Genomic DNA, 19,984 nt, shown 5'->3' with positions numbered 1-19,984 from the left:
TAAAGATACTCAGGAATTCGGGTGAAGTTTCACAATATATAAATTCTTGGGTTTGTAGATTTAACTTTGTTCATTTTAGATGTTCTCAAGCAGTGCTGAAGATTCATGTTATTTTCTAGTTTTGCTGAGGTGTGAATCAGGTAACACTAACTGAGAGGGTCACTTAACCAGTGACTGATCCTAGTTTAGTATCTACATTGTCAGGGGATTATGTTTTCTAATTTATATTATGTATACACATGATTTCTGTTAAGGCTCTGAAGATTCACTTAATATTTAGTTATGTTTAGGTCATCTTATTATTGAAGTTACGTGTTTTTAAAGTATTTGGGAAAATTCACAAAGGTCTTAAAACTTATTTCTTGGGAAATGAAAATATTCTAATACATCCCTATTGTTTTAGACCTAAGCTTTGAAGTTGCTAATTATAATAATGTTAATTGTTTATAAAATTGGTGTGATTAGGTTAATTTTAAAATTAAATCCCAGCATACTTCATGGTTTTGTTTTGTTTTGTTTTGTTTTGTTTTGGAGTAGTTGACTGAATGTCTCTTAATTCTGTAATAGGGGAAAACTTTTGAAAATTTTAAAGTTTATTTTATTATGAAATTTTGTAGTACAGAATTATTGCCTGATGTTAATCATAGATTATGTATAAGGCATGAGTCTTCTTCATTTTGGTATTCATTTCAAATATATGAATATGTAATTTGTAATTGAATAAGTGTATTTGAGTGCAGATTTATTATGTATACTAGAAGCATGTGAATTTTTTTCTGACTTAAGGGAGTGATAGCAAAATATTGCCAAAGCAATCTCTCTAAAATAAAAAAAGCCAACTAAAATCCTTTAATACCTTCCTCCTACTCGTAGGACATGCCCAGTGACTAGGCCTAGAGTTCTTTATTTTCCAATTTTATCATCTCTGATTTCACTATATAGGAAGCTTTTGCTTTGCTTTATAGAACCAGTTTTATGTCTCAAATATACCATTCCTTTGCACATATTCGTACTCCTTGAAATTTTTCTTCCCTTGGTGCCTTGCTAATTCATCTTTAGGGATTTATCTGAATTTTTGTCTTCTAAAGATACAATGATGAAGATATCTAAGCCTTTCCCTGCAGTCCAGTCTAAATCATATCCACAGTGATTTTATCTTCCCTTACTTTGCTTCATTATTTATTTATAGCCCTTACTCTATTTGACATTATATTATTAAAAGAATTAGTAACTGTAAAGTGTTTAAAACACTGCCTGGCATATAATGGGCATGTATAAATTTTTGAGTGAATGTAATAGTTTCTTCTATTTTTATATTAGATCTGATCATTTATGTTATTTACATATTCCTCACTGTCCCTTCCCTTTATCATTGTTTGGTAGCTGCTGCTATGATGAATCTTGATTCTTAAGTGTAAGGCAGTCTTCTGGCTATGGAATACCCATATCTGAAGGTTGTTAAAGATTGGTATTTTAAAGTTACCATCTGTGTATAGACAATTCCCTATCTGAAACTTCCTAAGGAAAAATTAAAAAAAAAGCCTTGAGTACTCTGGCCTGTGTTAATTAAGAGTCATATATAGTTAATTCAGATATTTACTAGAAAATATTACACATCAAAAAATAATATTCTTTCAGGGTCATTGTTAAATAATAGATCTGTTCTTCTCACATCCAAGTATGTAACAATGAATTGGTAAATCCATTTGACATAATCTGTATGTTTTTCCTCTTGAGGCCTTAGATTTCAGTGATGATGAAAAGGAAAAAGAAGCCAAACAGAGGAAAAAATCTCAGATTCAAGGCCGGAAAAAATTCAAGTCTGAATCTAATGAATCAAGTGAGTAAATGCAATATATAGTAATTTTTTATCTTCACTTAACATTTATATAAGCTGATAACTAATAAAATTGAAGGAAACATGTGGGATCTCTTACCTCCTGGCATCCATCTAATATAGGAGGCATTACAAAGATGTGGTAAGAAGAGAGTCATGAGGAATATTCAACGTTAGTTTTTTAAGTTTAAGATGTGAAAATGGCATCTAGAGGTAAAACTAAGCCTCGTTAGTCATTTGTGCATATGGGCATTTTTTTTTTAAGAAACCTCTTTGCTTCCATGTTTAGAATTAAATGCTATAATACTTAATACCCAACTCAAAAGTATTTTATTTATTAAAGTATTTTTATAAATTTATAAATAGACTAAAATCAATAAATAAATTTATTAAAGTATTTTTAAAGTATTTTATTTCTTAACATGCATTTCCGTTTATTATACCTTTCCTATTTTTTTAAAAATTAAACTTTTTATAGATTCCTGTGCAGTTGTAAGAAATAATTGAGATTTTCTTGCATGTCCATTACCCACTTTCCTGAAATGGTAACATCTTGTAAAACTATACAGTACAGTATCACAACCAGGATATTGACTCTGAGGCAGTCAAGATACAGAATATTTCCACCACAGGAAAGGATCACTCATATTGTCTTTTTGTAGTCACTCCCACTTCCCTCCCTCCCACCTCCTTAACTCTTGGCAATTACTAATCTGTTCTCTATTTCTATAATACATTTTGTCATGTCAAAAATGATTACATAAATAGGGATTTTTTTTTTTTTAACTTGCTGGGATTTTGGTAGGAATTATAATAAACCTGTGTATTGGTTTGGAGAGAATTGATAATTAATTGTATTGAGTCTTCCATTGCACAATAATGCTGTACATCTCTATTAATTTAGATCTTTGGTTCTTTTCAGTAGCATTTTGCATGTTTAGAATACTAATCTGTATTTTTTTTGTTATTATACACCTAAGTATTTCATTTTAAATCATTGTAACTGGTTTTACATTTTAATTTCAATGTCCATGTGTTTGTTGCTAGAGTACAGAAATAAATTAATGTTTGGTTAGCTTCTATCTTGTGACCTTCCTGAACTCACTAGTTCTAGGAGTTTTTTTCTTTGACATTATCTGCTTAGCCAACTGTGTCAGTTGCAAATAGAAACGGTATTCTTTGTTGTTCAAATCATATATATATATACATATATACATATATATATATATATTTTTTTTTTTAGTCTCTCTTTTACTAGGTCTAGTCTCTTGCACTACGTTGAATAAATGTACTTTGTTCTTGATTAGAGGAGGAAACACTGTCTTTCATAGTTAAGTATAATTTAGGTATCAGGGTTTTGTAGATGTAGTCAAGTAAAGAAAGTTTCCATCTATTCCTATTTTTTTGGAGCTTTTAAAAAAAATTTATAAGTATTAAATTTTGACAGTTCTTTGATAAGATGACATTTTTTGTCATTAGCCTGTTAATGAGGAGATTACACTGGTTTTAGAATATTGAACCAGTCTTTGCATCCCTGGAATAGACCAGATGTGGGCATAGTGTATAATTCTTCATATGTATGTTGTTGAATTCTCTTGTCTCTGTCTTTCCCTGATGATTTTCTTTGTTCTGAAATCTATTTTATCTGATATTAATGTAGCTGATCTTTTTTTTTTTTTTTTTTTCCCAAAATTTATTTGCTAGGAGAGGGAGAAGAGCAGGGGGAGGGGTAGAGAGAGAGGGAGAAGTTGACTCCCTGCTGAGCAGCTGAGCTGATTGCCCAACACAGGGCTTAATCCCAGGACTCTGGGATCATGACCTGAGCTGAAGGTAGATGCTTAACCAGTTGAACCACCCAGGCACCCTTTCTTTTGATTAATGTTTGCATGTCGTGTCTTTTGCTCTCCTTTTACTTTCAACCTGACTATATCCTTTGAAATGAGTATATTGTTTTTTAATCTACTCTACCAGTCATTCCCTGTGTCTTAATTGATGTATTTAGACTATTTATATTTAATATAATTATTGATGTTAAGGCTTAAGTCTGCCCTTTTCTGTTCATTCTCTCTGTATTTCGTTTCTCTGTTTTCTTATATCCGCCTGCCTGTCAGTACTATAACATTCTTTAGAATTCCATTTTGATTTATCTGTAGTGTATTTGAATGTATCTCTGCATAATTTTTTCAGTGGTTGTCCTAGGTATTAAATTGTATATATGTTACTTATTGCAATCTACTGGTGTCATTGTTTTGCTAGTTTGTGTGCAGTGTAGAAACCTTACCTCTTAGAAGCTTTACCTCTTTATGTCCCTTGTTTTCTTTTGTTTATAACATAAATTGGCTTAAATAGTTCATATATAGAATTAGAATCATATTACTTACTATAATATTTGTTTTAACCACCAAACATAATTTAGAAAACTCAGAGGACATTTTATTGTATTTACTCATATTTTTGCTGTGTTCTCTCTTCCTGGTGTTTCAGGTTTCTTTATTGTTTCTATTTAGAGAACTTGCTTTAGTCATTATATCAGTGTAGGTCTGCTGGAGATAAATTATAGTTTTTCTTCATTGTAGATGTCTTTAGTTTCCCTTTTTTTCCTGAGGATATTTTCATTACATTTAGAATTCTAGATTGAGTTTTCTTTCAGCACTTGAAAATGTTCTACCACTTTCTTCTCTTCTCTCTGGTTTCTGATGAGAGGGATTCATTTTTAATTGATAATTTTAAGGCTTTTGCTTTTTTAGTTACCATAAGACAATACTGGAGGTTAAAGAAAAGACATTATTGAAATTTTCCGCAGTGTTTTTTGATATACTAAAATTAATTTTAATTTTGTTTTTATGCTTTTTTTCTCACTCAAAGGTGAAAATTTTTCAGAAGTACATCAGAACTGGAATGTTCATAGCTCCGCTTCAGAGCATTCAAAAGGATATCGTAACAGAGAATTCACACGAGGATTTTCCCGGGGTAGATATCCTCGACCTTGCCACGGCAGGCCTCAGTCACCACAGTTTCATAACTCAGAGCATATGGTGTTTCAGGACACTTCAGGATTTCCACCTCAGAGACACGATAATCCTATCATGCCACAGTATCCCTTTCCTCCTCCAGTGTTTGACATGCACGGCTTTTCACTCCCTCCTCCTCTACCGCCACTCCCTCCACCACCACCACCTGCATCTGTAAACCTGGGGTGGGCTGCACCTAACATGGCACCTCATCCATTAATTCCCTTACCATACTCTATACCCCCACCCCCTCCACCATTGCCTCCACCCCCCTCTTCTGGGGATAGTAATTCTTCCCATTTTGGATCCTACTACTAGATGACTAACTGGATGTTTCTGGAGAAATCTGGACTTTTTATATTGTATGAGAAGGATTTTTTTAAAAGGAAGCAATTATGGAGCTAGATTTTTTGTAAAATACTAAATATTTCCTTCAGTTGTAAGTTGATATATATTTGTAACCTTTGTGAAATTGTATCCATATGAAAGTTATACTTTTGTGGAGGAGAAAATCCAACTGTGTAATATTTAATTAAAACTGAATCCCTGTTTTCCTTATCCCTGCTCAATTAAACAATGTATATAGGTCCAATAGATCTGGAGCAACTGTCATCATGGGTTAAAATTATTGAACACACTGATTGTCTTAGTATATCTGAAAATAAGATGTTGAAGTCCTACTGAGAGTCTTTAAAATAAACTATTTTTACAAATGTATACTTTGAAAAGTGATTTTGATTGTTAATGCAAAAACATAAACTTACATGTCTTATTTTTTTAAAAAGATTTATTTATTTTAAAGAGGGAAAGTGAGAGAGAGTGAGTGTGAGGTGGAGGGGTAGAGGGAGAGGTATTCCCAAGCAGACTCTGCACTGAGTACACAGCCTGAAACGGGGCTTGATTCCACGACTTCAGGTCACAGCCCAAGTTGAAACCAAGAGTTGGACATCAACCCACTGTGCCACCCAGGTGCTCAGACCCTTTTTTTTTTTTTTTTTTAAATAAGTGAAGGGTACAGAGAAGAAAGGCCTTCAATATTGGTAGATGTTCTGACTCTAATTAAAGTTCACATTGATTATGCATAGGCAAGCTTTATTATCTATGTAGGTTTCTAGAACTTAGCATTCTTCAGTAGACTTTTACTATTTATTTAAAGGGACACAGTGGTTATTCATAATAAAATATGTTATTTATTCCCAATAAAGTATATGTAACTCCATATTAGCACACTGTATTCTATATCTGTTTTCCAGATTCTCATATTGCCTGGCACAGATTAGGTGCTTAATAAGTATTTATTGAATTACTGACTGAATTTAGAGCTTTTAATTAAATTACCATGGAGTGTTATTTTACATCATGAAGTGTAAATACAAGGGAGATTATGGAGTCTTAGAAAAGGTCTTAGAAGTAGTTTAAACTATTCCTCATTTAACAAGTAATAAGGAACCTAACTAAGGGTTCCAAGTTAAGTAATTTAAGATTACTCAGTGGGATGACAAGGAGTTGAACCTGGTTTTCTTGATTCTCACATCAGTACCTCCTACTAAATTGTTGCTTCCTAATCTTTAATTCCTTGACGCTCTTAGAAAATAATACTTGTATGCACATCATTGGGGTAATCTGGAGATCATTCATCACAGCCCCATGGACTCTGGTTGCACCCAGGCCCTTCACATCCCTGAGGCTGGGGAGACTCTGTAAGGTACCTGGGACTCAACTGAGAAGTTCTTGCTTTGGTATACGTTGATTTCATCATATGTTGTACTTTATTATTGTTTCTTGAAATGTTTTTGTAGTAGTTTCTCTTGAGGAGTTAACTTTCATAGTCTGTGGCAGTCTTTTTTTTTTTTTTCCTGGTTGATAGAATATTTTTAGAATTTTGAGATTATATCTAGAAGTACTAGAAAAAATAATTTTTCTACAAGAGCGAAAAGAGTGAGATGGTAACCTTCAAGTATAGTATATCAGCAAGCCATTGTAATTGCCATAGCATTTAAAAAAATCTTGGAACCTCTGTGCCTCAAGTACTGGTGTCTGACTGTAGATATGTATTATCTGAAGAAACAGAACTGAATGATACCATTTGGTATCCACCTTCAGTTAAGTTGCTACCTTAAATACTTATAGCCAATGTGCTTCCTCCTTATACTTGAGGGATTTTGAAACTTCAGGGTGCCCAGAAATCACTCACAGTAATCACCTAAGGTTTGGAAAGCTTACTAAAAATGCACATTTTTGAAATTTATTCCCAGATTCCAGTTCAGTAGATGTAAGATAAGACCTAGGATTTTTTTTTTTTTTTTGTCTTCTGCTTTCCCAATTTTTTTTCTTTAAATTTTATTTTTAATTTCATTTCTAGGATAGTTAAGATAGCAATCTTATATTAGTTTCAGATATATAATACGGTGATTCAACAATACATTACTTAGTGCTCATCATGATAAGTATATTCTAATTCCCCTCCCCTATTAACTCTATTCCCCCACCCACCTCTTCTGGTAACCATCAGTTTGTTCTCTGTAGTTAAGAGTGTTTCTTGGTATTTCCCCCTTTGTTTTGTTTCTTAAATTCCACATATGAATGAAATCCTATGGTATTTGTCTTGCTCTGAATTATTTCACTTAGCATTATACTTTCTAGATCCATCCATGTTGTTGCAAGTGGTAAAATAAAAATTATTGCCTAAACTAATATATTTGTTTTACCAAGATGAATCTCTCCTCCCCGCCCCTTTTTTTTCCCAGAAAGGATAGTGAAGTTCATGATAACTGGATGACTTGTCTATTTAATGGAAATAGCTATTGAAAGAACTGGGTTCTACACAATAGAATGTGTAGTTCAGAACCTACCAAAGAACGTCTCAGTCATGTACTTAATTGTTAAGCTTAAATACTAAAATGTATCTTGTGCAGCTAAATATTAGTAGACCTAATTGTCAATACTAATTGGACATAGGGGAGATAAAAGGAATAAGCAGGGTGCCTGTGTGCCAAGGTCTCCATTGTTTTGGGTCAGTGAGGAGTATAGAATGCTTTCCCTTTCTCCCTCTTCCCACCCACATTCTAATTTATTCTTCCCTGCCCTCCACCTCCACTGATTTACGTGCTACATTTTTTTTGTTGTTGCTTGCTTTGAGTTGGTATACACTAAGTACATTAAAAAATTCAGAACATTTGATGAGTAAGACATGAGTAGAATCCAAGTTCTAGTCTACTATAATTTTAAACTAATAAATAGAAGTGGTATTTTAAATCCCCAGCGGCTAAAATTCTTCGTGTATTTTTGAAGGACAAGGTTTCTTAAGATAACAATTGTAATGATTTAGGGAGAGACAATCTCAGACATAATGCTTTTATTTATTTATTTATTTTTTTGAGAAAGAGAACATCAGAGCGGGGAGGGGCAAATAGAGAATTTTTTTCTAAAGGATTTGTTTGAGAGAGAGCACTAGTGAGCACTGTGGAGGGGTGGTGCAGAGGGAGACAGAATCTCAAGCACACTCCCTGCTGAGTGCAGAGCCCAGGCTCCATCTGGCAACCCTGAGATCAAGACCCAAGCCTAAACTCAAGAATCTGTCACTTAATGGATGGAGCCACCCAGGTGCCCCCATAATGCATCATACTTATATGTCCTTTTGGACAATAATGTTAATGTTTGCATTTAATTCTATAAAATTTATGTAAAAAATCATAACAGCTTTCAGTGCTTTCTGCTAGTTTGTTTGTAACGTGTACCATTACCGAGATCTTTTTTGTTGTAGAAAAAGGCAATCCTGCCTCTCCTCTGGGTGACACAAGTCAAGGAAATCAACCACAGGAAGAGCAATAATTCCTTATCTGTCTATTTCTTATCCATTCCCAGTCTCTTTCACCACGGGACCTGAGGTGGACTTGAGAAAATTTTTTGCTTAGGATGCTATCTTCATGTGGTTAGGGTATTTAGAATTTTTGAAAATAGTTATGGTCTCCTTCAATTAAGTACTAGAAAAATAAGTTAGTATATTATTAAATAGTAGATCCTTAAAAAAAATTTACAAATTTAAAACAATTATTTTTGTAGAATGAATTTGTGTGTTCACATTATACATTCACAAAATCTTTTCTGATACTGCAGAAGCTCGGCAGTATAACTATAAAAAGACAATTTTAATAGAATGTAGACTGGATAAAATAGAGTTATTTATGAAAATTCATTGCCAGGTAATGTTGCAGCCACACTATTTATGATTTAATACATTCTACATTATAATTTAATGTAGTTAAATATATATATATATATTTTTCTGCAGATAAATTACCAGAATTCCAAAAGCCTTTCTTTCCTTTCTGAGACCTAGACTGATCCCAGACTTATGTGGCAATCATGTTCCAGAAAACCAAGGAAACAATTACTACAGTGTGCCTGAAATTAAAGTTGAGAAATATCTTCTTAATATATTCTATCAGACCAAAGTACTTGTTTTGAGCTGCTTGCAAGAGTGAAATTGCATCTCATTTTTGACTCTGTGTGTGCTCTGGACCTAAATTGTTATCATTGGTGTATTAGACATGTATAGTCACTTAGTGCCCTGGAGACAAAGGGCAAATTTGTTTATCAAACACTAAAATAATGAAAAGTAGCCAATGAAGAAAAATATAAAACTTTTTTTCTGCACATTCAATAAAAAATGCATATTGTACTTACATGTGTATATGTTCATGTATATTTTTTGAAGGCTAGTACAAAAAAGCCTGATTATTATGTGTGTTTTAGTACCTTTTGTTTCTACATAAAACGTTGATAACAAGGGAATAAATGGTTTATTTTGTAGCTAGCTGCATGACACCTACCCTCCCCCACCACCCTGAACAGAGCAAACTAACCTTACATGGTAAAAGCCTCTTATTTATACCGAGGATATATGAGCTAAATATTGTTTCTAGCAAGACAAATGACCCAAATAGTAAAAAAATATAACAAATACAAAAGAAGAGAATCTATTGGAATAGAATCCCTATTAAAATGTGATAAATAGATGATGGTGGTCTGTGATGTTTGGTTGATAGAGATGAACTTCTCAAATGTTCTCTTAGCATCAAAAGCCACTACACTGTGCAGAACCTGTTATTGCAGCTTTTAAAACTATTTATCGTGTGCTCCCATGACACACAGGAGTGCTGGGAAAACATTTGCTCTCTCTCCCATCTCATTGCTCTTGCAAATATCTGTTTGACTAGGCGTCATGCAGTGTTTCATCTTAAACAGGATTTAGGACTATGAGGCTTATTTATGTAAGCTATGTTTGTAGCTGATTTATGCAAAGCAAATAATTATTTTTCCTTAGTGTCAGTTTGCTTTTTGACCGAGTATACTGTATGCTAATATATTTATTGGCAACAACATAGGCTCAAATGAATTCTGTTTGGCAAGATTATGAACAGAAAAAGACTTAAGGGACAAAGATAGTAACATGGCATTAACTTTATTAACATATTCAAATACAGTTAGTTTGAACCATATGAAATTCCCTATGCAGGAGGCCTTTTGCAGGGTTCAATGTAATATATGGACTATAAAATATAGTCTATATAGACTATAAAATATATAAATATACAAAATATAAAATTGCTTCTCATATTTATTTTTCTTCATAGACCATATCTCTGTACCATTACTTGCCACAACACATTGGGAAGTATTTGTCATGGATGATAGCTGGCAGAAATTCATGTTAGTCAATGTTTCTCAGAGATATCTCTAGTCTTGCTAAAAGGACAATCTGTGAAAAGACCAGGGGGGCCAGAAAACTATTAAAATATTTTGTATTAGGTTAGAAAAATACTTTCTTTAGTGTAGACTTCGTGGTTCTTAACCTGAGGTTTGTTTCCCCAGTGTTCTAGAACCCACTAAAAACCTGTGAGATGTACATTTTTCTAGGAGAGAGGGTCCTTGACTTTCATCTTGTTTCTAAAGTAATATATAAAAAGAAAGAGGATGAAGAGAGAGTCTTTCAAAAGGGTTTCTCCTTTTAGAACATATATAACAATATAAATGCTTCTCAAATTTGATAATGCACAAATCCTGTTGAGGAGGGGTGCCTTGATGACTCAGTCAGTTTTGGGCATCTGCCTTCTGCTTGGTCATGATCCCAGGGTCCTGGAATCAAGTCCGGCATCAGGCTCCCTGCTCAGTGGGGAACCTGTTTCTCCCTTTCCCTCTACCTGCTGCTCCCCCTGCTTGTGCTCTCTCTGTCAGATAAATAAATAAAACCTTAAAAAAAGAAAAAGAAAAAAGAAAAATGTAGATCCCCAAGACCACGGTTTGGGAAACATTGAGTTATGAAACTAAATTTCTTTCTATGCAAATCTCCCTTCAATTTCTTATAGAATGTTTATACCTGCAAGAATGTTATCTATGGACCTCAACTTAAACAGTTGCCTTAGACAATTTTGGGTTTCAAATGACCGTATGGGAAAAACTTACAAATGATTATGGTCAGGAGTAGAGGAAACATTTAACAATTGTCTAGAAAATGTCTAGCATGTATGTTTCTACCCAGTGGGAAATTTCTTTATGATTTAGACTCTAGATAGGAAATCACTCTTACACTACAAGAAAGGCACAGTATCTTTAGTTTAACAAATTTAGTTGTCTATGGCCCCATTCTAAGCATATTGTGATGAGAGGTAAAATTTGACCAAATTAACAAAGTCTAAGGACATTTCTACAAATACTGTAATGTCCATACATGGGAACAATTGAAAAGGGAAGGACCTGAATGGAACACAGAAAATGATCCAGAAAAATTTCTGGAAGGAGAAATGGAGATTAAGCCAAGATGAGACCGTCCAGGCATAATCAGCAATGACATTTCTCCATTTCCTCAGGACAGAGGATGTGGAAGATTATATATCACCATCTGTTTTATTTGTATAATTCATTTTTGTTAAGGAAAATGTATAGCTTGCTCATTAAAATGTGAATTCAGTCATGCTTGCTGATATACTTCTTTAGTTTTCATAAATTTTTAGTCAAATAATATATCTAGATACATTTACATACAGCTGTCTGAACTGAGTGCCCTGAACCCTAAGGGCACTTAAAGACCATTCCCAGTGTGGTCAAGCAGCATTATCTCTTTCAAAATGTTCATTTTAAAAGTTTCGTTTTTGTGAACACAACATGATGTATAATAATAGGCTTAATTATCATAGAGTACTCCACTTACATTGTCATAATACACATGACATTTCATTGTAACCGATTATATTGATCTCCCATATCGAAGTATAATTTCCTTGAGGACCAGCACTGTTTGATCACATCTGTCTGTATTCTGAGCAAACAAAAGGTATTCAAGAGAGAGTAGTTTCAACCTTGTTGCCAGATGCTTCTTGCTGATTCATAACCTGTGGGATTCTCTTTTGTGTTTCTAGAATACAGTGGTTTATATGTGTTCATTCCAGATGAATGCCACAGTATTAGTGATAATTCTTTTATTTAATGACTTCAAACTATTTCTCAGGATATCAGAAATCTATTTTGGCAAAGAGTTTCAAGTCAGATGTACCTCAGAAATGGCCCAGAGAGATCAGTAGAAAATGGATTTACTTGTTTTTAGAACTGGTTTTGATAATATTCTATCAACACTAATGTGGAAATGATAGCATTTTGGCAGCAAAATTAATAATTTATTTTCTCAAGATAATAAATATGCTTAAAATTCATATTTTAGATGATATAAAAATATGGTTATCAAATTATTAAGAATGATATATTTACTGTGGGGTTTTTTTGACTGATCTCTATATTGGTCATTCAGTAAGATTGTATATATGCTGCTCTATCCATAAATATACTTTTTAGAGAACTAATCTTATAGATAGCAAAGAATAATGGATGATGTACATATCTATAATAAGGTTTCCAGAGAATTTAAAATTCAAGATTAAGAAGAGAAGGCTTAGTATTTTCGGAGAGATTTGCTTTCCCCACCAAATTTTCTCTATTTTGTAAAATGGCTTCAGGATGAGAAAGCCACTTGAGATCATGCACTAGATTCATTTGTAAATGTGAAAAAAAAAAAAAACCCAAAAGCACAAATCTTGTGAATCTCTTGTAGCAACTGATAAAGAAGTACATATAATTTGCTGTTAATATTTCTTTAGGTTAACCACCCTTGTGGAGTTTGGGGTTATAGAGCCATGAAGTTTTCTTTCTTTCTTTTGTTTTCTTTCTTTTTTTTTTTTTTTTAAGATTTTTAACATTTTTGTTTGTTTGTTTTTTTAAGACTTTAGTTATTTATTTGATAGAGAGAAGAGATAGCAAGAGAGGGAACACAAGCAGGGGGAGTTGGAGAGGGAGATGCAGGCTTCCCGCTGAGCAAGAAGCCCGATGTGGGACTTGATCCCAGGACCCTGGGATCATGACCTGAGCTGGAGGCAGATGCTTAACTGACTGAGCCACCCAGGTGTCCCCAGACACTGAGCTTTCAACTGTTTATTTATTTAATAAACATTTGCCTTGCGCTTATTATTGGTCATCCATTTGATGCTGGGGATACAACCATTAGAGCAATAGTAGGAAATATACAAATAAGGGTACCAGGTGCTGTATCATACAAGTGTATATTTGTACAGAGTATGGTGGGAACATAGAGGAGAAAGAGCTTAATTCTACCTTGGGTAGGAATGGGGAAAGGGAGAAAATAGGGAATAATTTACAGAGGACATGATTCTGGAGCTGATTCTTACAATATAAGGAATAAACTTGAGAAAAACTACTGGAAGTGTGAAACAGGTCAACATGTTTAGAAGCCAGCAGGCAGATAGGTAAGATGGATGTGAAGGGTATGGCTGGAATGGAGGAAAACAATCCCAAAAGCTGGAAAGGAACTGAAGGCCAGATGACTGAGAGCTCTGGGGGCCTTCCCGGGGAGATCTCACCGCATAGTTTCATCCTGGGTTAATGATATTGTTTTTTCCTACTAAATATTATAGGGAAAAATATGCAATTTTACCAGAAAATAGAAAAAGAAGAAGCAATGTGAGAATTTCTGATTTTATGAGACTAACATAAACTCGATGCCAAAATCTGGCAAGGACATTACAAAAAAGGAAAAATATAGGTAGGTCTCATTTTTAAAGACAGATCTAAAAATACTACTACTTACAGAGTATTTGGCAACATGGATTCAGCAAATACAAAGAAATAGATACAACAACACTGCCAAGCAGTGTTTATTCCAAGAATGTAAGGTTGATTTTATATGCGAAATCAGTGCTCATCCTATAAACAGAATATGCTGAACTTGTCCACTTAGCACTATTACTCCTAGTTAAGCCTGGGAAATACATTTTCCAGGATCTCCTTTCTGCAAGGTTCTGGATTTTAGTTGAACGAAGTGGCAGTCGTGCAGGACAGGACGAGGGGAAGTGAAAGAAGGTAAATGCTGTTAGCCCCCTGGCCCCACACAGAGTTGAAAGACACAGAGATAGGTCCCAGCTTCTAGCTCTATCCAGCTTCTGGCCCAGCTGCCACCAAGTGCTTTATTACAGTTTCCTCAGAGGGGGTAGCTCCCCATGAATCCACAGATTCCCCCACTGTGGTTCCACTTCTGTGGCTAGACATATGCAACTTGAGTTTTCCTGCCTGCTCCTACAATCCTTGCCTCTGTCCTGTTAGTGACTTGCTATTATTATTTTTATAATACTTTTAATGGTTCTATTTTCCTGACTGAACCTTGAATGGGATTGAATTTGAGTAGAAGCAATCGAATTTTAAGGATAAAAATCTGGAGTTGCTTTTCTAACAAGATTTAAAGGTAACATTGACCCACCTATTGTCATGGCCAATAAAACAGGAGTAGCCCTTGGCATATAGCAATTAGTTAGCTCCTGTTTAGAGACGTTTTAAGTGATCAAGTAGTTGCTGCCATAAAACACTGTCCCTGGAATGAAGAATAAAGTCTTTTCCTGCAGTCAATTTGCTTCTAACTGCACCTGAGGGTTTGGAGAGAGGAAGAATTGAGCTCTGGGTTTTAACTTCTGATCTCAAGGGGGAACCACAGGCATCTGCCTTGGGCTCAAGTCTTGATCCCTGGACCATGGGATGGGGTCCCTGAATTGGGCTCCCTGCTCAGCGGGGAGTCTTTTTCTCCCTCTTCGTCTGCCCTTCCCCCCTGCTTATGCTCTCTCTAGCCCTTGCCCTCTGTCTCTCTCAAATAAATAAATAAATAAAATCTTTAAAAATAAATAAATACGTTCATTCTAATTTCACCATCTGGGTATGGACTCAGACTACTTCTATGTTGTCCTGAGATAAAGCAAAAATAATTCCCTCCACAAAACTATCTTCTGTAGCTGCAGGTTTAGAAAATTTCTGAGAACTGAACCCAAGTCTGATCCCATGGTTGGCTCAACTTACAAATGCAACAGCATGAATGAACATAGTGTTGACTAGAAATGCCAGACACAGAAAGAATACATTGTTGGATGCCATTTATGAGAAGATGCAAAAAGAAAAGTAGAAACGGGCTAACCTAATCTTTAGTGTCTACAGATACAAGGTTTGATAGCACAACCATTAAAAGAAAACGCAAGAAAGTAATACCATAAATGTCAAGAGAGTCAATACCACTAACAGCAGGGAAGGAAATGATAATTGGTAGAGGGCAAGAGTGGACCTTGCACAGGGTTGGCCATGCTGTTTTCTGACCTGGATAGGGTTATATGGGTGGTCCCCTCATGATGATTTAACGAGCTGTCCATTTATATTCTATTCAATTTCCTATATGTGTATTATTTTTCAAAATAAAAAGGATGAAAACAACTCTGAAATGGCTTCTTATCTCATTCAGAGTGGACACGGGCCTTAAATGGCCTGCAAGTCCCTCAGTGACCGGGCCCCCTATAAACTGTGTGATTTCTCTACTCTTCCTCTCTTCCACTCTCACTCTTTTCACATACAGAGTTGAACATGATTAGAGAAAACTAAAGCACCATGACTCCGAAATATAAAACGGGCTCTTAAAACTGCCTGGAAATGCATAGTACATTCCTAACCCATTCACCGGTCATTCACCTGGGCAATAGGGTCACTCACAACTTGTCTCTAGCGCTAAGCCCTCCACTTCCCCCACCCTCAATTTTGCTGTCCTTCTTCACTTCCAAGTATCCATTTTTTTTTTTTTTTTTGCTTTTTTGTTCTGGGGGGGAAAAAAAAAGGATTCTATGCAAAGGACATTGAGATTATTTTCTACACCTTCCCTTCAAGAAGCAAGCCATTAGCCCAGCTGGGAGAACTGGGAGAGGCGATGCTTCTCTAACAAGAGCCCAAGAGAGCACACTTCCAGAGGGACCCCAGATCCAATGCCTCTTTAGGGACAGTGGAATGGGGGTGACATAAAGGCACCGAGGGACAAATTCAGAGCTCTCTCTGGGAGTTGGTTAAGGCTTTGTTCAGAGTGCATTGTACTTTGAATTTTTCTTTCAACCCAATCCTGTATCCTCCCTCTCCCTTCTGCAGGTCTTGATCCCTAATGCACATTCACTCTTCCCAACTTCTCAGTTCTGCCACCAGAGAACCCAATCTGTGACACCTCACAAAACATTCAGATTCCCATTACCATGTTCATCTATCACCCTGCATCTGTTCCAGTCCCCTGTGATTGTCTTCTTTAGAGGCTGCTTGTATTTGAAGGATATCATGTCTTTTTGCATCGTATTTGATTACTAAAGACATCGCTCCAACAGTTCCCCTCCTTGCTCCTACATCACCAATCTTTTCTCCCTGGGAATAATATAAAATATTACATGTAATATATAATAATAATATCTCTTACTGGAATAACAATAGATTATTTCTATTATTTCTTCCATCCTATAATTTAAAAGAGATCATTCTTTTTTGGCCCAATTTACCTGCTGCAGCCCTATTTCTCTGCTCTCTCTTGGGAAAAAAAAAATCTATTTAAAAATGATCTATAATCCCAGTCTCTAATTCTTCTTCTGTTTTCTCCTTAGTGTGTTCTGATTAGGCTTTTGTCCCTCACTGATCAGAGGCAACTGCTCTTGTCAAAGGTATCAATGACCTCTGCAAAGCAAGCTACAATGGTCGAATCTCTGCCTTCATCACACTTAACTTTGTAAGGGCCTATTTAGCCAGAGCGATTCCATCTTGGATTAAACAGTCATTTTGTTGTTTATGCAGTAAAACTTAAACTGTCCCTGCCCCTCTTCCCCCCAGGGGACTTACTTAAAAACAAGTCCCAGAAACTAGTCCCAGGTAACAAAGCCCAAATACAAGCGTGGGTCAGGCCAGGTGGATACATCCAATCAGTGGGGGCGCAAATGTTGCCCTAGCTACCAAGGAGTATGGGCCCCACCCTTTGGGAGCCTTTTGGGTGCCAATTCTGACCAAGGTGATAGGCTAGTTCAAATGTCTACTATAGGGTAAATTGTAATTCAATTGGTCACTTATGTGTGACCTAGCATGGCTGTGCAGCTTTCTCTGTGTGTTACAATTCCATTTGGCCACCGGTGTGTGGCCAGGCCCAACCACATGGCCTTTGCCCTTAAAAGCTAGTCTGTGAAGCAGAGAGGGGTTGTCCTCTCTGTAAGAGGTGCAGCCCTGAACATTTGGTTTGATTCTTGATGCTTGGCGTGAAATAAAGCTTTGCTTGACCTTCGCTTTGTATCAGTCTCACTCCTTTAATCACGGACCCATTATTGGGGGTCTTTTCAACTTCTGCTCTTTGAAGTTTTTTCCACTTGGGTTCTAGAATATCAGACTCTCTTGTTTATTCTGCCTCACTGGTCATGTTTCTCAGATGGGCCATCAATTGCACAACTCCAAGAGATGCCATTCACCCGGACAAAAATACAAATGATCTCTCCGGGGTGAGGCAGTGAGGTGGCTCTGCTTCTCGGTCTTTCGTTCTGGTTTATTCTCTTCCTCTCTTACAGTGCGAGGGCCACAGGGCTCTGTACCTGGTGCATTTCTGTTTTCTAATTACACTCATCTCTTTTCCAGACTTTGCTCAGATTCAGAAATCCACAGGATACCTGCCTGACGTCTTTACCTACCCGACTAACAAATATCTGAACATGTCTGAAACGGACTTCTAAACTTTCATCCCATCTTGCTCTACTGGAAGTGGAGTTGAAGACAACTCCTTCCTTCCAGTTACTCTAGCCTCTGACACTGTCTTCAAAACAAAACAAAATAGAAAAACAATAGGATTGCCTACTGCTTTTACCTTATGCTCAGAGATGATAGGGGAATAAATAGTAGTGATCAAAGTAGAGAATTAACCTACTGGAAGTTTTCTCAGGGTAGCTCTCTGAATTTAAAAAAAAATTTAAACATTTTATTTATTTACTTATTTATTTATTCATCAGAGAGTGAGAGAGAGAGCGCCAGCATGCACAAGCAGGTGGAGGCAAAGAGAGAGAAACAGGCTCCCTGCTGAGCAAGGTGCCCAATGTGGGACTCAGTCTGAGGACCCCAAGATCATGACCCGAACCTATGGCAGCAGCTTAACCCACTGAGCCACCCAGGTGTCCCTGAATTTAAATATTTAAATGGGTTGACAATGACCAAAGTAATGTGTCCTCTGCTTCCTCCCTTTCTGTTGGACCTCATTCCTTCCTCCCTTGATTCTGATAGCCATCAATTTTTTAACATCAAGTCAATCTTTCAGCTTTCTATCTAGAATATATTCAACACTTGCCACTTTGTAAAAACCTACAACGGTATGTATGCAAGAGATGGAGCCACATCTGGCTATTCCATACATAAGTTTTTTTTTTTTTTTTTTTTTTTTTGCAGGATCCACTTAAGTAATTCCCTGAGGAGCCTTTGAAAAGTAATTTCTTGGTTTAATTTACAAAATGTGAAAATCAGTGCAATTACTAGTCATTGTAGAAAGGAAAAACAAACTCAGGCAGCTCTGTAACTCTTATGGATAGAAAAACCAAAAGCGAAAATAAAAGTCACATTAATCTGTAGAAATGCACTAAACACATAAGCATCACTTGCTTGACCTAAGATTTTCAGAACAGTGAGAAAATAGACGGAGTCTGTTTACCATGCAGATTACTTTTAAAGTCAAAATGGTGGTGGGATTTGCAAATGTCGCCATGGCCAGTGATGGTAATAGCAAATCTTCTAGCCTGGTCAGGCATTCTTTCATATAGAATAGTTTCCATGGAAACCTTGTCTGCAACCCACAGATTTCACGTACTGTATGTTCTGGCTAAATAAATAATGAAAAGCTGTCTTCTTTCTTATTTAATGATCTGCAGATCTGCATACCCGATAGGCAGGATGCCACCTCCCATGTCATTTGCAGTGAAGAAAGACAAAATGAGGACACGACAAAGAACAGATTCCATCTCTACATTTTAATAGCACAGTCTGTATTAAGAAATTATATTTTCATTTCACCTCAGATCACAAGATCAGACATGTATCACTGGCCATTCCTACCTCCCCTGGTCCTAGTTATGGGCCACTCACTCTCACTGAGAATGACAGCCACCTGGGGACGAATGCAGGAGTTGTGAGGTGTCCTAACAAACACCTTTCTAAGTAGACTGATGTTGAGTTTTAGCTCCCTGTGAAAGAACACTCTCCTTCCCAATGGCAGATGTCACAGAACAAGTTGGGACATGCTTTTCTGTCTCAGTGAGGTAGGGTTATGTCATCATTCTCTGTTACCATCTGTGTTCTTTCTATATGTCCCTAAATGTTAACTTTCTCTGTGTACTAATTCATAGAAAAATACTTTAAACAAATCACCTCATAATAAGAGGGTTTTTTTTCTTCCTAAACAACTTAAAATGTTCTGGACACTAGAAAGCAAAAGAGTTTTAATGAATTCAAAGTAAATATTTACAATTTATTTTTCTCTTTTCCCAGTATGTATAAACAACAATCATAGGCCAATATTTCAGTATGGTCTAGTCAGATAATATTAGCTTTTTAGCTATGAAATAATTTGAAGCACTTCATTTTGAGGTAACATATAAACTATAAATTTTATATCTTGATAAAAAATATAAAGCTAGGAGGTCGTGGAGGGAGGAGAAAGAAGTATTCTTGAATTGTATATGAAAAGAGTAATTTTTCTAGTTATAGGCTTTTCTGCCTT

At 35.8% G+C, this 19,984-nt stretch overlaps 1 protein-coding gene across 1 annotated transcript in view; it reads left to right on the top strand.

The window, feature by feature from the left end:
* Window positions 1-5,565, top strand: part of NAF1 (nuclear assembly factor 1 ribonucleoprotein) — a 41,772-nt gene extending 36,207 nt beyond the window's left edge. Inside the window, exons 7-8 of the mRNA XM_082728767.1 lie at window positions 1,738-1,840; window positions 4,703-5,565. Coding sequence (XP_082584893.1) covers window positions 1,738-1,840; window positions 4,703-5,166 — 567 coding nt within the window. The 3' untranslated portion in view covers window positions 5,167-5,565. The remainder of the gene's footprint in view (window positions 1-1,737; window positions 1,841-4,702) is intronic.
* Window positions 5,566-19,984: the final 14,419 nt, after the last annotated feature.

This window comes from Mustela nivalis (assembly GCF_964662115.1).
Source record: "Mustela nivalis genome assembly, chromosome: 4".
NCBI classification, from domain to species: Eukaryota; Metazoa; Chordata; class Mammalia; order Carnivora; family Mustelidae; genus Mustela; species Mustela nivalis.
The sequence above is the reverse complement of the archived record's forward strand: the minus strand, read 5'-3'. Positions and strand labels throughout refer to the sequence as shown.